This window comes from Apteryx mantelli, chromosome 4, assembly GCF_036417845.1.
Source record: "Apteryx mantelli isolate bAptMan1 chromosome 4, bAptMan1.hap1, whole genome shotgun sequence".
NCBI classification, from domain to species: domain Eukaryota; kingdom Metazoa; phylum Chordata; class Aves; order Apterygiformes; family Apterygidae; genus Apteryx; species Apteryx mantelli.
In genome coordinates, this window is record NC_089981.1 from 49,806,423 (window position 1) to 49,824,035 (window position 17,613).

The 17,613-nt window shown below is 44.7% G+C and overlaps 1 protein-coding gene across 1 annotated transcript in view; it reads right to left on the reverse strand.

Moving 5' to 3' along the window:
• Nucleotides 1–17,613, reverse strand: part of RGS6 (regulator of G protein signaling 6) — a 290,381-nt gene that overhangs the window by 16,694 nt on the left and 256,074 nt on the right. Inside the window, exons 15-16 of the mRNA XM_013959531.2 lie at nucleotides 8,616–8,705; nucleotides 231–284 (exon numbers count right to left, since the gene is read on the reverse strand). Of these exons, the coding sequence (XP_013814985.2) occupies nucleotides 231–284; nucleotides 8,616–8,705 (144 nt within the window). The remainder of the gene's footprint in view (nucleotides 1–230; nucleotides 285–8,615; nucleotides 8,706–17,613) is intronic.

The following is a 17,613-nucleotide window of genomic DNA, read 5'->3' on the forward strand; positions in this document are numbered from 1 at the left end:
AAATCAATTTCCTTATGCAGTGATTATTAGCTAGAATGAGCATTATGGAATTCTGCTTTTTTTCCCCCTTTTTTAGAGTTACTATTTAGATGAGCTACAGTATTAAAAGAGAAGCTGCAAAGATGCTATCTGCAAAAATAAAAGATGAAATAAAAAGTTAAGCATCCACATTGCCCCCAACTGAAAATAAAATTCTGAGGAAAGGGAGGAGGGAAAAAAAAGGAACTTACCACACTGCGAGTGAACTTTTCTAGAGAAGTTCTACGACCTTGCTCATTCTCTGGCTTAACAGGGAAAAAAAGTGGGGAGAAAAAAATACAGAAAAAAACCCTTCAGCTTAAATGCAGTTTTTCAAACCAGCAGCAAAATATAAGGAAGCAGCAAGAGAAAAAAATTGTAAAAAAATGTAAAAAGCAGAAATCAATGTTTGCAACAGCAAACATAAGAAACCAAAACCCCTTAAAGAATGAGATACATCGCTACTTTTACTCTTGGAGAATGTCATCTTTTCTCCTGCAAGTTTTTTGAACGGTTCAAACAGGGTCTGTGCATTGTTGTGTCTCACAGCTATTGGTATTGATTTCTTGTTCATTGAATTTTTCTTCTGTAGCTGTTTGAGCTGAGACCTCTGATTCTGGTTAACATCTGCCAAACAGCTGATTGGAGGTTCCCATCTACTTTCTTAGAAAGATGAAAAAAACACAATAACTTTTACAATATTAAAAAAAAAAAGTGTGTGAGTGAACACAGTGCTGGAGAAAAAAACCACTACTGAACTGATTGCCAGGAAACCTGCACTCCTCTATTTATCCAGAGGGTAGAAGCAGATCTCCAATAAGCTTGGCTCAATCAGGACATAAGACAGAGTATGTGTATCTGTGCAAGGCCATGGAAGATACAGGCAGATATGGGGCACTGATATTTTTGTATCCAGTGTACAGGGCTATTCATATATGAGAAGTTCAACTTCACTATGAGAAGATAAGCATGTGCATCATGGCTTTATTAACATATCCGTGAGAAGATTGCTCGCTGCAGCACTTCATTCATTCGGCGCAAGAGAGGCCTAATTGTCACTTACAAGGAATAACTAAATAATTTATTGGCATGTTTGTCAGAACATCTAATGGAAAAAAAATGTTATGGAGAATACAAGAAACTCAATAATATGAAGGAAAGCTCATTGCAGTTGGAAATCTGTGAGCATTGTTGGTTTCCTGGAGAGAAACTTGTGGTGAGCCAGGGAAATGGAGATGATAAGATGAAAGTAAAAATGCAGTGAAGGGGCTAAGGAGCTACATATAAGGGAAAGCCACAGTGCGAATTGTGCATGAGGGTGCTCTGGAACTCAGCATCACACGGGAATTCCTTATCGGTCAGTGGTGCCTGCTTGCTATCCCTAGCTGCCACAAATTCAGCTGCAATAACAACCCCCAGGAGAAAGCACAAGTGCAAAAACAGGTAGAGAAGATGTAAGGAACCAAAGCATGTCAGATAAACTGGATGAAAACTTGTGTAAATGAATCTAGGCAAAGCCTTTTGATTTTTCTTCAAGTTGATTACGGCTGTCATAAACTGCAGCACTCTGATGTCTGAGATTAATCTGAAGTGTCCCAGCCAGAGACTGAGCTGATTCTCCTTGATGAGTCACCTGAGATAGGACCAGAACATAGGGCTATTTTAAGACAAGCAACACTCTTTGTCCAGAAGAAAGAGTCAAGCAACCTCCCCACTTAACACCATTTGAGAAAGCCACACCGCCAGCTCTGATGTGCCCGAAGTGGCATCAAACGTGAAAGCTAGAGGCACCAAGAGGAAAGAATTTTAGAGCTGTTCAGTAACTTGATGAGATTGCTTAAAGTATGCTGAGTTGAATAATATTTTTAATGTTTAGGACAACATTTCTGCAAGGAGAGAAATGATCTGAGCTTCTGAAGAGATGAGACTGTTTTCAATACCAAAGTTTGTATGTGTGGCTTGCAGCACCACTTCCAGAAATATATTTAAAACCCATCACACTGAGGGCTTGCAACGAGGAAGGTGCATTTTAATACACCTGAACAACAGCTGTTGTTTCAAAGGAGGGGGTGCTGCTCATTGCAGCCTCTCTCTGAGTAGCAAACTAGCTGTGTAAGGGACAAGTGGGAAGCAAGTAAAAAGGGAATGACTACCTTGGAGCAAAACAGGGGAATGGGTAACAGGGCCCTGCCCCAGGCTTAGGGTGTGCGTTTCTATTTGATCATACACACTGCCCAACAGCCAGTGAAACTCAACTGAACTAAAGCAGAACAAGGCAATGAAATTCACCTGGGAAAAGCCCCATGCAGAGAGAAGACCTCTGCAAGGGAGCTAAAGGAAACACTGAGAGAAATTACTTTTAACACCGCTGTTGTGATAAAGCCCAGCTTGTCTGGTGAATGCTCCTGTGCTGCTGAATTCCTCCAAGCTCTCCCTTTACCCCCTCGCAAGTGCTCGGAGCGCAGCACAGGGATCCCTTCCTTGAAGGAAGTTGCAGAGGTGCCCCCACAGCCCGGGAAAGCAGAGGTGATGGCACGGTCCTGCCACCTTGGCTGGGCGCTTAGTGAGGAGCGGGCTTGAAAAGAGAAGTTAACACCTGAGCACCAGGCCTCTCGCTCTCCTCTTGGGGCAGCAAGGCCCCCCAACAGGCAGGGTACAAAGGCACAATTTCACCCAGGAAAAGAAATCCCTAGGCCAAGAGCCAGAGTACTTTGCTAGGCCTCCCTAATGGAGCAAGGCACTTGGAGTCTCCAGCATCACATTGTTGCAGGCTGGAAAACCAGTGTCTGGCCCAAACACATTTTAAAATGGAGCGTCAGAATGCACTGGGGCAAAGAAGGGCTGATGAACACAGTCCACACTATGTCCCTGCACTTGCTGTCAAAATTCAATGCTTTGCTTTTGCTACAAGCAAGGTGATGCAGCTCCCTACCCAGCAGGAAAGCAGGACAGTGGCATCCAAAGATGATGAGAGCCTCGCTGGGTGTGGAGAGCTTGCCCAGCACAGGTGGCCACGTACAAGGCTGTTTCCCTACCATAGCTGAAGATGTGCACAGGAATGCAGGCACGGAGGGCCCCGAAGTGCTGAGGTGTCCTGTGGAAACGCCCTGCAAGCACAGGCTGCAGGAGCCCTGCACGTTTGGCACGGGGCTGGCAAGCTGAGACCAGCTGAACACGCAGAAAGCCGATCCCCATAGCATCCAGCTCTGAGTCAAAGCATGACATTTTCCAGGAAAATAAAAAGCAGCTGAGGCAGGCTGGCTGCAGAGTGATGAGCTGGCACAAGCAGTTTTAAGGGCAGTGTGTGTGGGTGCCAGGCGCGTGGCTCCCCAGCTTTTCCTGCCTGCGTGCCGGCAGAGTGTGTGCCTGGCGGCCCGCTGCCGAGCTAACCGCTCGCCCGCATCCCTCCACCTCAGTGTGGAGGTGCTGGGGCTGCCTCACAGAGCAGAGGAAGGAAATTTAAAAATAACAAAGTTAAAAAGAAAAAAAAAAGAGAGGCCTAATCAGACCTTTCTGAGTTCTGCGAACATCTCTCAGGTCCAGCGCAGGAAGTGTCTGACCAGACTGCGGACCCCTGAGCTGTGCATGTTGCAGCACGACAACCACAGTTGTACAAGCCACACGCTGCATTTGCAAAGTGTGCATGCAGAGAAACACACTCACAGGCCAGGTCAAGCAGTCCTCCTGGGTGCAAAAGGGAAATGGGCCTTCTTTGCCAGTAAACACACCAACAGACTGTACCAGCTAATGGCAAAGGACATGTTAATTTAGATAAAATATGAAACAACCACCCCCACTGTAAATGAAAACACCTCAGCCCAGGTAGGTGCAGAAAACTAAATCTCATCACTTTGGAGCAGTCTACTAATCACTGACTGTCTCCTCCAAGCCTTCCTTTTCCTCCTGAATATTATTTACCCAGATATCCCAATTTTAAGTTCCTTTGTGTAAATTATACTGGCACCAGGCAGTGTAAGTAGAAAAACTTAAGAAAAACAGCTGACAGATTATTAACAACAATAGTGAGAAAACTGATGAGCATCCTTCAACACTCAAGTCAAGTCCTACCACCGAAATGAACCAGTCACGTTTCTGCTGATGGGACTGAGAAGGGGGCAGAATATGCAGTAGCTGGCTTACTGGACAGTACAGAGCACTAGGGGCAGAGGGTATGAATAAAAGCAATGCTTCAAAAAGTGTGTGTTGAAAATGGAGCCTGCCTGACATGGACATAAACCTCCTAGCTGTTACCTTGTTAACATTTTCTGCTAGTGATTTGAAAAGAGGTAAGAAAATATTCCAAAAGCTTGGTCTTCTGAACCACTGCTCTACAAAATCCTTCTCTCCCAGGATTCATTTTGTTGGCTGTTGGATCCTTCTTCTGGTGTGAAGTTGTTTTTTTTTTTAAACTTTGGTTGGATGAAAACCATGCGTTTCAGAGGGAATGATACTGCACTAGGATAAAGGCAAACCACTTCCCTGACACTGGCTCAGGAAAAGGCCAAGAGCAGGTCCTCAGCTTCCCAGACAGCCATTTACACCTGTCCCAAGTTAGAAAGCAGAGGGCACATACAATGGCTGGAATAGTGTTTTGCAGCTGCTCTGCATTAATTTGTGCAGGGCCACAGAGAACTCGCCCTTTTCTGAGCCAGCTGAAGAGAAAAACAGTGCTCTCCTCCTCCTAAACCATGCAAATACTGATCTGCTCTTCCTCCAGTGTGATAGGGCTCGCTGCTGTGGCGTCGCAGCCCTTCTCCACTGCAGCTCTGGTTGCCCTGCCTCAGCTGCTCTGTGGGCATGGCTGGATGGTGGAAAGCCACCCCTGCGCCAGGCTAACATGAGCACTGGAGCTGTGAGAGCACACTGAGCTAGCAATCTCCTAACACAGAGATGCCCACCAATGTCACAGTTACACCTTCCTTTTACAGACAGCAATGGAAAGCGCCTCGAGGGCTTTTCTGCTCCTCTCTCTCCCTTCTCCTCAAAAATAAATACCAGAGCATTTGTCTAACTGGTCCTGTGCCATTAATGTAGCTTCCTGTGATGCCCTCCCCTCCACAGTGTTCTAAGTAATATAGTCTGTTCTTTCCCCAGGGAACAAATCCCTGCTCTGCAGCCAAATCACCCAGCCAAATTTCCTACTTGCCTTGAGTAGGTTTGTCAAGGCACTCATTCTTACATAAAGCTCACTGCCATCTAAGGACATCCAGCCACCTTTTTGGCTATGGTGGAGTACGGCTGGGGGATGGTGGTTGTTACTTGCTGTAAAGTAGTCTGAAGTAATGTGTGTATCAGCAGAAATATGTGCAGGTTGATGCTTGACTCTGCACAGCACAAGTGGGGCGTGTTGCACAGATACACAAATAAAAAGCGATGAGTTGGCCGGGGATCTCAGCACCATCCAGCCCTTCGTCGCTGAGCCTGCTGCTCTCAGCAGCCCAGTGACTTCCACCTAGCTGCAGGGGTAAGGCCAGACAGGAAAGCTCAGAGCTAAAATCAGGCCAGGCTTACAGCCATTTCTCCTGAGGACGGAGCTCTGCCCTCGTCCTTCCTCTACTTCAGCCCGGCAGGGGAGGAAGACTTCTGTGTGAACAACACAGAGAATTACACCCAGCTTTTCTCTTCTCTAGAACATTGCTTCCAATCACACCCATGCTGGAGGCCAACCTCATGTTCCCTGCTGAGCACCATGAATCTGCAGGATCGAGGCCAATAATACTGTGGTTATTTGTAATAACGACACTGTGAGGAAAGGAGAAAAAAATCTAAAATGGATTAACACAGTATGTATGCGTGGTCTGTACACAGCCTATGTCCACTGTCTTGCATCAGTTAGTGGTGTGAACAATACATTCCTTTTATCTTCCCTGGTCTTTCTCGTAAGTCCGTCATCGTATGTCAGGCCTGACCCATAACTTTCCCTCCCTCCCCTTCAGTGCTCCACTCCCAGAGCAGGGAGTGGAAGCTCGCACATGTGCGGTCATTGTACAATGTAGAAGAAAAGTAACTCTTTAAACTTACGGTGTTTTCGGAATTCCAGATCTCAAAAATGTCAAGCATGTTTGAGGCACTAATCATGCCTTGCAATATCTCCACTAAGCAGGTAACTATTATTATTCCCATTTGACAGAGAAGAGAATATGAGCCAGAGCAAATTTGAACTTTTTTTTCCGCCAAGATCACACAAGAAAACAAGTGGTGGAACCAGGGGAAGAGCAAGGACTTTGTGGCTCCCAGTCCTGTGCTTTAGCCACACAACCAATCTTCTCCCTCTCTCTGCTCTCTCGGCCTGCCACAGCTCAGCACTGGAGGGAGTGCAGGGCAAAGGACACTGACAGACATAAACTTACGAAATATTAACATACGAATCTCAAGTCACAGAAATGCTCATTTGTTCTGTGTAAACAACTCATTTATACCAAATCCATTATGTTGTTCTTCTGATATTACTTATTTTAAATAATAAAAGTAAGGCTATGTCATATTGGCATTGTATACAGGCAATGTTAAGATAATGTCTTTGGGGCAAGACACCCTCATGCCCCAAAGAGACATACTCATCAAGCCTTAAACAACTGGACTGAATATCCACTCACATCAGTGAATCCAGGATTTTGCCTGTAGGCTCTAAACCAAGTCCTCCATCCGTGCAGTCTCTGATATTCCACTGTTTCCCTTTTCCTTCCCTCTGCTTTCCAGCTATCTGAAGGAATATTAAAGGGATGCCTCTCAAAGTTGCGCCAACGTTACTGAAGATCTTACCACGCAGCTCAGCGTACAGGAACTTCATGTTCTTCCTGTCAGCATACCTACACTGCTTCAAAAGTGCTCACTTGCCCAGCACAACGTGATTGCAAAGAGCTTTACAGATCCTGGAGTAGCATTAATTCCCCTGCTGCACCATGTGAAGCTGGTGAACCACTCATCTACACAGCTCTACTACTGCCTTTCTGTGCCTAACTATGTTTATTCAAGCACCCACACCTCTTTCTAAAAGAAACTTGATTCTTACTTTCACGGCTGTGTTAACATGACACTAAAACCTGCTCTGCAGGCAGTCTGTGGGGGGATGAGGACGTCATGCTGACAGGTCCAGGGCTTGATCTGACAGCAAACAATGAGTGCAAAAAAATCTCTGTTTTGAACAGGCTCAGCTGGGAAAAATCTCCTGGGCTGAAGCACACGAGTCCTCATGTGTTCAAGGGAGACTTTGTGGGGGGGCAACGCACAGCAGGCTGATAGGGGTTGGAAGATGGCAAAAGGTTTTAACTTCCATATCATCAGAAGGTTTTTCCTTGCACCTCCTTCTTTCCCTTTGAACTCTGAGTCATGTCCAACCTTTTCAAGTGCAAGCAACACCATCATATTTTCTCTTCCGGTCTATGCTGTCTCAAACTAGAAGTTTTGAAACATAGGGTCAATTTATGCCCTCTATTACCTTCCTCTAATCCACCTGCCAGTTGTTCCAGGCATAGCAGACAGAGGGGTTTGTCTCCTTCTGTCACCATATGCAGGCTTTTAGGACACACAATGACAATCAGGACAAAAATACCACTGGGATTTCATTGTGTTGTGCCAATGCAAAGTAATCTGGCAGCACACAGAGAATGCAGCAGAAAAACAGCAGGGAACATGGTGATGCGAAACCACATGCTCAGGCAGCAGCAGTCAGTAGTCATTTTATCTGCTGTCCTGGAAGTCAAACGTAAGGGGAACACACACGTGTGTACACGCATGCATATGCACACACACGGACACACAGACTTACGGGAATAAGTCAAGATGTGCAGAAAGCATGTGAACACAGCCACAAATGCAGAGATAAGTAGCTTACCTCCCAGCCCCCTCAGAATGAGCGACCTGAGCCAGTTGGATAGGAGCTGCCTTAATTCTACGTAACCGTTCCTTTGCTACCCTGAATTGGGGATTCCTGGCAGAAATATAGTGTTGGCAGAGGACATACGGACACCAAAAAGGCTGAAAAGAGCTCAAACCCAGTTCTCCTGTGAAAGATGTGGCTGAAATTCTTGATTACTGTATGGGTTGCATGGGTTGCAATTATTTCTTTCCTCAAAGGAAAAAAAAAAACCATCTCTGGGGAGCCAAGAGCAAGGGAAAGAGGGAGAAAAGCAGAACAGAAATCACCAAAGGGAGGCTTATAGGTACGGCATCCAAAGGTAAGATCACATGGTGAGACTAAGGAGGCAAAAACCAGAATGGGTGAAATTTGCACCAGCAACAAATAGATTGATGGGTTCTACTTCTCATACCAGATATCATCTTTGTCATGCGGAAGAGGCAATGCATTTTTAACTGTCTGCACTGAGTTTGGAAGACAGTTGTGCAAGACAAACATTTTTCCATACTTTGTACCTTGGGTTGCTAACTATTCCATGTTTTGCCCAAAACATATGTTGAGGCTGTGCATACGGATGCTGTACCCTGTGCCCTTCATGAAGAAAACAAAAGTTCTCATTCCTCTCTTAAAAAAAAAATTAAAAAAAGGAAACAATATTCTCATTTTCACACTAGCGGCAAGCAGCAGGCGAGAATCAAGAGGTGCTAAAAGATGCAAGCATGTCCTTTCCAACAGATACCTTCTTCTTCGCCAGCAATAAGTCCTGGTAAGCATTAGATCGGAGGAAGCGCGCATAGCTGTCACTCTTCATCAGCTTGTAAATGTGCTCCTGTGGGATGGGAGGAAATGAGAGACAGAATTCTTATCAAAACTCATTTAGACATCACAGGGATTTAAAACACAGGCAATTAGAGGGAGAGAGACTGATCAAAGTTCTAATTAAGTCTGCTATTATTGATTATCTGTACTGTGGTAGTGTGCAGAAGGTCCATCTGGGGGCAGGACCCCGCTGTGCTAGGGGCTGTATAAACACAAAACAAAAAGACGGCTCTCATCCCAAAGGTGGGCATGCATTATTCTGTGGTCAGTGTTATTCTGCAAAGACTGTAAGTCTCAGAAATCCCCAGATCATAAGCAGGTGTCAAGCCAGGCTGAAACTAGTGGTATGTCACAAGAATGAAGAAATAAATGCCAGAATTTGTACCTATGATTAGGTTTCATTTTGGATACTTGCATCTTGGTTACTTGAACTGTCACCCAGCACTCCCCTTACAGTTCATGGAAGGGAAATGATGCTAGGACACATTTCATCTCCACTTAAGACAGAAACTTAAAATAAGCCAAACTGATCACGTCCTGCAAAAGCCTGTATCTCTGGCTGACTGACTATACAGGGAGTTCATACAACTAGCTCAGATGTGGATGTCTATATCATACATACAAAGCTATGTCAATGAGTCCCTCCCATAGGGTCTTTTTTTTTCCTTGAGTCAAACAACCATTACGAATTTGCTCTGAGAATACAGCACTTCCTATGTGAATTTTCAGACTCACAAAGTGGTATTTCATTGCAATGGAACTTCTTGCCTACCCTTTCTCCAATTTGCTGGCTCAGTTTTATTTTCCTGCTGAAAATCCCTTAATACAGTCAGTGCTTCTTCTCCTAATTCCTCCTGAATTTGTAATAAATATTTTCCCGAACACCAAGAAAATAAAATCAAAATACTTTGGACAAATAAGGACTGAGAATACACTAAAGGAACTCAAGGGGAAAAAGAGGCACCCTGGACATTTCTCAGACTTTGCCCAAGGACGCACTTTTATAGAGTTAATGAGGAATTTTATCTACACTGATTTATACAATGTGAAATATTTTCTCCTGCCCTACAGCCATGGTGCATGAAACTTCAGAAGAGCCAAAATAGACTTAAGTTGCATAGCTTATTTTACAGTGTTAACAAGCCAAGCAGAATTCCCTTACCTTCACCATTATGGGTAATCTCTGATGACTTGTTTATGCACAGAAGAACTGCTTAATTCAGCTTTCTTGCACTATTTGGTGTATAGTCCTACCATGGGCATAACTGCCACTGGTTTTACTAGGACACAGTATAAAACGTATCCCTTGAGATATAACCTGGTGTGGAACAATTTTTATCGGTTAATTTCCATATTTGCTTTTAGACATGACAAATCCTCATGTCTGTAGCATTATGTATCCAAAGGACAGCACAAGAGTTTACAATAGAAATGTCTGTACAGAGTCATTTAGTGAATGTGAGACCCTTTCCCACTGTCGAAAAACACAAGTGAGGACACAGCTTCATGTTATCACCTACAGCACTGCCACGAGATTTCACATCCAGCAGTGGGATATTGTTTATATTCATTCACGACAGAATGAGTCAAGCATGCACAGAAGCAAGAACAGGGAAAATAATGCATATATCATGGATATGGTCATCAAAATATTTATATTTCTCTGGTTGAATAAGGATTTTCATCATCAGCTCTCTCTCTCTCAAATACTTCAACTAGCAGGAATTTGGGATTCAGTTGACTTAAACTTGAACTATTGCAACTGGCTCAGCTGTATTTTTAACCTCTCAAACTGTGTCCTCTTACAGAGTGTTTCATACCCAACTGGTACAAAAGCTAGCTGCATACCTGCAAGTCTTTTTCCTTCCTCCTCCAGGACCATGAAGAGGCTGATCATCCCAGAAAAAGTGGGATGGTTTGAGGACCCTATGAAAATTACCTTTATGGTCCCTAAAGACAGTCCATCTACAGTGTCTCAATCTGTAGATGAGGCAGAGCTGCACATTCAGAGAGGGTGAATAACTGGGGCAGCTGCCTTGCAGCCCATCAACCCTAAAGTGCTGGAGGGGTCTCTGGAGCCTTCCCCCTCGTAGGGATCCTCCCCCACAGCACCACCCCAGGAGTGCAGGGTGCTGGTGACCATGCTGGGATGGGTACCTCAGCTGAGGTGAGGTCATGGGCGACAAGGGATCTTTTGTTTTACATTTTGATAGCTAGGTGATCAAATATTTTGACTGCCTGCGGATCCCAAACGGTTTCTTTATCTGTTGTCAGATAACTGGGCCTTCTGTGAAAGGTGATGATAATAATTTTGGAAAATAACATTCAGTTTTTGTTGCTGCATAGACAGACCGCACTAGCTGTTTGCACATAAAAAGGAACACACCAGAGCAGAGACTGGCTGGCCATGCAACCCGCCCGCCTGCCAGTAAGAACAATCATTCTTGCTCATGTCAAGATGACTTCATGTATTTGACCTTAAAAACAGTGTAAACTCAAGATCTGACTGTGCGAAGCACGAAAAACTACTTCGATCTTGAGATGAAATAAACCACAAACCAACCTCTTAACTGAATCCATTACATGAAAAACATGACTATTTCACACCCCCAGCCCAACTGCCGCCATAGCTGGGTTGTCGGTATTTGCTCTGGTTTTCACATCTCGGAATCACTGAACAGCACCACTGCTACCTTTCAACTGTTCGCCAATGACATACTCAAATTATGAAAACTATTCCTCGGCTTTGACTGTTAATGAAGAAAGAAGGCTGGGCATAAGGAAAGGGAGGGACATGCACAGCTCCAGTCTAATTGCAAAAATTCAAAGGGCTTTCTTTGAGAAGCTCTGGACCGGAGGCCCAAATGATGCACCAATCGTTTATTTTACAGCACTGCATTTCTGAAGCACCTGCTGGAAATCTAAGCCAGCTGTTCAGCAAAGATTGTCTTCCAATTTACAACACTACAGGACAGCTTACATTGCTGCAGCCAAAATCCTCGCTGAGACTGCACCATGAGGGCTCCTGCTAAAATTGTGGCTGCAATATGTGCTCAGCTCAGTTACACAACAAATCTAGTTGCAGGACAGGAAACGCTGGTGACTGGGACATTTCTTTTGATCTTCAGCCTGCCTATTCCTTGCCACCAAGCTATTTTCTGTTATAATTTCAAGAATCTGCAACTTCCTAGGGAGAATTTATAGCTACCACTTAGCAGCTCCCTGCTTCTTAAATGCATTAAAAAGGTACTGGAGCTCCAACAATTGAGCACATTCTTCCAATAAAGCTTGAGCAATGGGCATATTAGCAGAGGTGTGTGCATGTCCCAATGCATCACAGACTCTTAACTCACTGTGGATTATCATGGCAATCCATTGGTCTCTCGCTTCCTAATTTACCGAGCAGCTGCTTTTGTTTCTCTTTATCCCATGATTGAGAAGAAGCAAAACCTCACAAAAGACTGCAATCGCCAACTACAGTCAGCACCTCTAGTGGTACAATTTATACACTTGCAGGCTCCATGACATACCTGAGACTGCTGACAAGAAATCTAAGCCTTCCCATTCCTCTTCTGAGAGAACTCTGCATTTTATAAACCTACTTATTTTAACGGAATGAGCTCATTATTATTGGCTCCCTGAATAGGCAAAGCAAATTCACCATTTATGCAATTTTTCAGCAACTCGGTTGCAGCTCTGGGCATTGCAGACTGTTGCACTGAGAGCAGCCTGCCCCGAATTATCACTGCAACATTTCTTTGCAAGTGCCATGGAAAGTTCCTGGGCCACATGTGCACAACAGCAGAAGAAACATTTCCTCTAGGAAGGCAGTTTCTTCTAGCCATTGCTGGTTACTGCTCCCCAGCTAGGGCTCAGAGTCCCAGCTCTCTGCTCTATTCGTAAGACAGTACTCCTTTAGGGAGTCACATTGCCAAAAACCAACCAAGTAACCAGCCAAACTAATGAAAGTTTCCCAAGTGATCTATTAAATCATTACCCAAGGTAGCAGCCTGCTTTTAAAAACAGAGAAAAAGTGGGACAAATATGTCCCTGGCACAGCATGCTGCTGAGGAGTGCTGGCTGTATCGATGCTGCCCTGCAAGGGTGGATTCATTTGGATACACGTGTCTAACGCGGAGGTTGACATAATAACCTGCTTACGCACTTATGGGGCTCTACTGGTAGTATTGGTGTGTCTTTCAAATGTCAAAAGAGCCACACAGGGCTTCTCCTCCCTCTTTTGCATCTGTAGGAGTAAATTTGACAATTTAAATGGACACATTTGACACGTTAAATACATGTAGCTCTGGAGAGCTAACGGAGAGAGACACACCACCTCCTTCTGAACATGGCAAGCTCTGTGGCCACGTGCGTCCCTGCAAGCAGCACACACGCCTCGATAGGCAAGTGACTGGCAACACCCTCTTGTTCCCTCTGGTGAGCTCCTGAGAATCCACCTTTTCATCGCTCTTTGGCCATGCAGCTGTTGCAGGACATCAGGGTTGGGGACAAGAAGTCACCTCTTGCTAGCAGCGCAGGCCAATTTCAAAGCAAAGACCTTGCACTAGACTCTGTGTTTACCAGAAGGCTCATCAGAAGGTGCAACACAGGAGCAACAAGCTCACAGCAACCTGAATTACAGTTTCTTTATGGCATATTCCTTGCATCGTAACTATAGCCAGGGATGAATGGCATATCCAATTAATAATTTGTTTTGAATAATAACCAAAGGAAAAACACTCGATTTGATATGATCTTCTGGGACCTTTTGCCCCCCTGAATTTGTGGGCTGGAGATGGTGGGTTTCCTCTCCAATAAATGAACAATTCTCTTAAAAGTTTCCTAAAAGTAGAGCAGATTTGCTATTACACACCTTCCAAAATGTTGTTCCCCAGATACTGAACTGAGGCACCGGGGAGCAATGGGGTCTGCAAGCACCTCATCTTTAGAAAAAGGTATATCCCTTTTGTGTTTAGTGCACCTGAACCACATCTCTTCTGTGGTGGGAAGAACAACGCACTGCGCCTGAGGGCTACAGGAGCTATACTAAGCATGTTCTCTATGCTTAGGTTTCTATAATGAGAGTTACACTTCAGAAATGGCCGGTTGCCATTCCATGATATACAGGAGAACAAACAGTAAATTTTAAAGGGGAAAATGTTGTCACTTCAGTGAACTAAAACACAAAGGAATCAGCCAGGTAAATCACAGAAAATTTCTTTTCTACAGTTATGTGAAACCAAGAGGAAATCCCGCCCAGCTACAGCTGACAGCTGAAGTGCAGGGAAAAAAACCCTGATAAGATTCAGCATCTCTCTGCTTTTTCCTTTCACATGCCCTATCTTTGGAAGGAGATTAAGGACAAGCTCTGCAAATTTTCTTGACAGGAGGGGAAAGGGAAAAAAAATCAAAGTTTGCAATCCAGATGGGAATGTGGGAGGTGGATGAGACAGCAGAAAATGTCTCAAAGTTGCACCTGCTTCAAATCAATGTGCTGCAATGCGATCTCAGGTCTCTCTCCCCCTCAGCAGTCAAAGCGCAGTGACCCTGAGGAGGGCAGGGGGTGGCAGCCAAGCCAGCCAAGCAGGGCCTTGGAAACACCTGACACATATGTGGGAAAAAACTGAACGATTAAAAAAATAAGAACAAAAACCAACTTGCACAAAGCACCTGGTAGACCTCAGGAAATGTGTTGCCTATTAAGAACATTTCTTTTTGGCAGAAAATCTTGGCTCTTTCCTCTGAAATGTGCATATGAGACAAGAGCAGTGCTAAACAAATCCGTTTCTAAACCCACCTGTACCTTACCCACTGTGACATTTTGCGACAGGCCTGAGACATTTGGGGGTTTGTGAAGACCAAGCGCAATGGTCTCGTGACCATTGAACATCTGTAGGTTTCTAGCAAGCCCTTAAATTTTAACTTGCTGATAGAAAGTTTCCCCTCTTTGTATCTAAACACAGTTGTAAGCTGTAGCTGTTGGGGGGGAATAGGGGAAAATCTCAGATTCTTTGCTTGTTTCAATTAAAGGTTTTCCCATTTAGCACATTTTTCAGCCTATTACAGGGGGGTTACAGAAAGACTAAGATACCTGTTAAGATTCACTTCAGCTCCAAGGTCCCACTTTGCCCTGCCTAAACTGATCACAAACCTCCTCACTGTAGCTATCCCACTCCTGCCTTTTAGATTGTTTTGGGGCCTCCCTTGACCCTGTCACTGAGACTTGGCATAAAACTAGTAAGAATGTATTTGGAGATCCCTCTGTATTGCAAGCATGTGAGCCCTAGCAGCTACCCTTCTAGCCAACTGAAAGGGAGATTTGCAGAATGTCAGACAAAACCATTAGAAGAGAAGGCCACAAGCAATATAAAGCAGTAGATTAAATAACTAAATAAATAATGGCAAACCACAATGAATGCTAATGTTTGTTCTACCTGCATGCTGGGCACTGGGGATGAATATACCGCACATTTCAGTGCTTCAGTGAATGCCTTGTGGCCTTCACTATTAGGATGAGAACTGATGCCAGCTGGGGACCTGCCTGAGGTTGGCTTTTCAAAGGGCTGTCTCCACTGAAAAAAGAGGGGATAGGAAGGAGGGAGATGCTTTTCTGAGCACCCAGCGTGGGACTGCTGCACCTTCCCAAGAGACTTGGCTGCTGCCTAATGCCCCTCTGCCAGGGCCTCTGCTCTGCACAGACACCTCTGCGGCAGAGGAGGCAAGATTAATCCGTGAGCCCCAGTGCCAGAAAGCACATGTACTGCAGGCAACAAAAAGCGCCACCCAGGGGCTATTCTCAATGTATCATATTGGCTCCACTGTACTTCTCCCAGCCCATCCGCAGGTATCCCGCCTGACCAGCAGAACACTGTAGCACACCACCACCAGGATCTTCCTAAAGGTCTATGCCAAAGAAAAGAAAGCAAACCTATTCCTCAGGAACAGAGGTAGTCACCTGTGCCACTACTGAGTACAATGGTCTTTAGGAGCACTAATTATCAATTGCCATTCAGTCTAACTGACTGTGCTGAAATGTGCTCCAGACAAGACAGGAAAAATGCCACGTTGGCCCTGGAAGCAGAAATAGCCGGTAGCAGATACAGTCAAGACAACGCATGCAGTACACAGTAGAAGAAAAGACCTTCAAACTTGTCCCGACTGAATCTAACAGGGAGGGTGTGTGCATGTGTGTGTGTGTGTGTGTGTGTGAACTGTGGGGGTTTTATTCCAATCCCCCTTAATGTCTCCAAATCCTCACTAAGAACTCTGCATCTGCTTATTCTAGTCTCTGCATTTAGCATTTTACTCTTCTCAGCAATGCTGTATTGCCGTTTTTGAGCTGTCCGAATGCATTAACCTGTAAGGGATCCTGTTTATCAAGCCTCACTGGTGCCTAGCAGTACTGCCACCTAGCATGGCTAGCAGTAAATGAGTGCTCTTGTTGCTGCCGGAGTGTAAGACTTCCTGTGATTTATATTTTAGAAAAGAAATGTTTCAGGTTGGTAAATGACACATAAGGGTCTTGGCCTGAGTGTGAATTGCTCTGGAAAATTTGAGCTATATCTTTCTGGCCACAGGTTATTTAAGTGACACAATAATTTACACCCACAGTTTTAGCTGGTGCATTTTCTTCACACTCAACCAAGTTGTTTTTATTACCAAGAAAAAAAAAGATGAATAATTATACCGTAATATAGACCAACCTCCTTGGTAAACTAAAAAGCATAAAACCTCTTTTCAGACCACAAATGAAATTACACTGGGCTGAAGGCACAGTAATGTAAGAAGGAGCTTTAGCAGAAGAAATAACTGTAAGCAACGAGAGCTCATTTTGAGTAATACACAGAAATCCTTTGTTTAGCCCTGTAGATACATAGTTGGAAACACAATGTAAATCTTTTGCGTGAAAGTGCATTGATAAAAGTAACACATAAATTTAGCTTTGGCTCCCCTGTAAATCGATGAGATAACTGGTTTACTTCATACCTTCAACCATACAAATGTGCACGCAGAGCTGCCGGGGAGCCGGGGGCAGACGCAATGCGGAAGCCAACAGAGACGAAGAGCTCTGGCAAGCAGCACAGTTAAGGGGTCAGCTTGGTACTGCAGGAGGATTTAGTCCTAAATATAGCAAGAGCTATCCTGGGAGACAGGAGTGGGCTGTCGGGAGTCCAGCATCATATGAGCAGCTTTAGGTTTTGAGAACAATGATCGTGGCTAAGAGGCTGATTCTCTCAATATGGGCCAAATCCTCACTGATGGCAAAAAGCCCAAGTGAACAGGTTTTGCCTGGGAGGAAGAGAGAAACTTGTATAGGATTTGGGATCCTGGAATCCCTTTTCCAAACAGGATACAATATCTAGGAGATGCAGCAATGAAGATGGCTCTCTGCGCTCCTATACATGCTGTGGTATAGCCATGGGATGGAAACTATTCAACTCTTTGGCCAAAACCATTTGCAAGGCCATCTGCAGCTTCCTCCTTCCATTTCCTGTGGCGAAAACCCTGCCAAAAAGCTGGGCTCTGCCATGGATGGGAAGAGGCAGAAACCCCCACATAGCAGAAATGAAATTCTGTAGCACTGGGGCATTCTCTGTCCCACGGGAGATGGTGACAGATCAGGATTCAGCCTTATAGAAGCAACCTACAATAGAAAGCAACATATGGCTTCTCAGTGATGGAGGCTATGCTGAGATAGGTATGATCAGCCCTTCTTGGATGCCTACATGGAGAATATATGTTGGATATATAAACAGATCTGCAGCCTTCCAAATTTCATAAACGTTTTGGCTGTAGCATATCTATTGGCATATCATCTTGTACGTGCCTTTAGGTGACTGAGCTCAAGTCTTGGAGTTCACACCACACCACACCACAAATGCATGCCAAAATCTTAGATCTGCTTGCAAATGAACCCA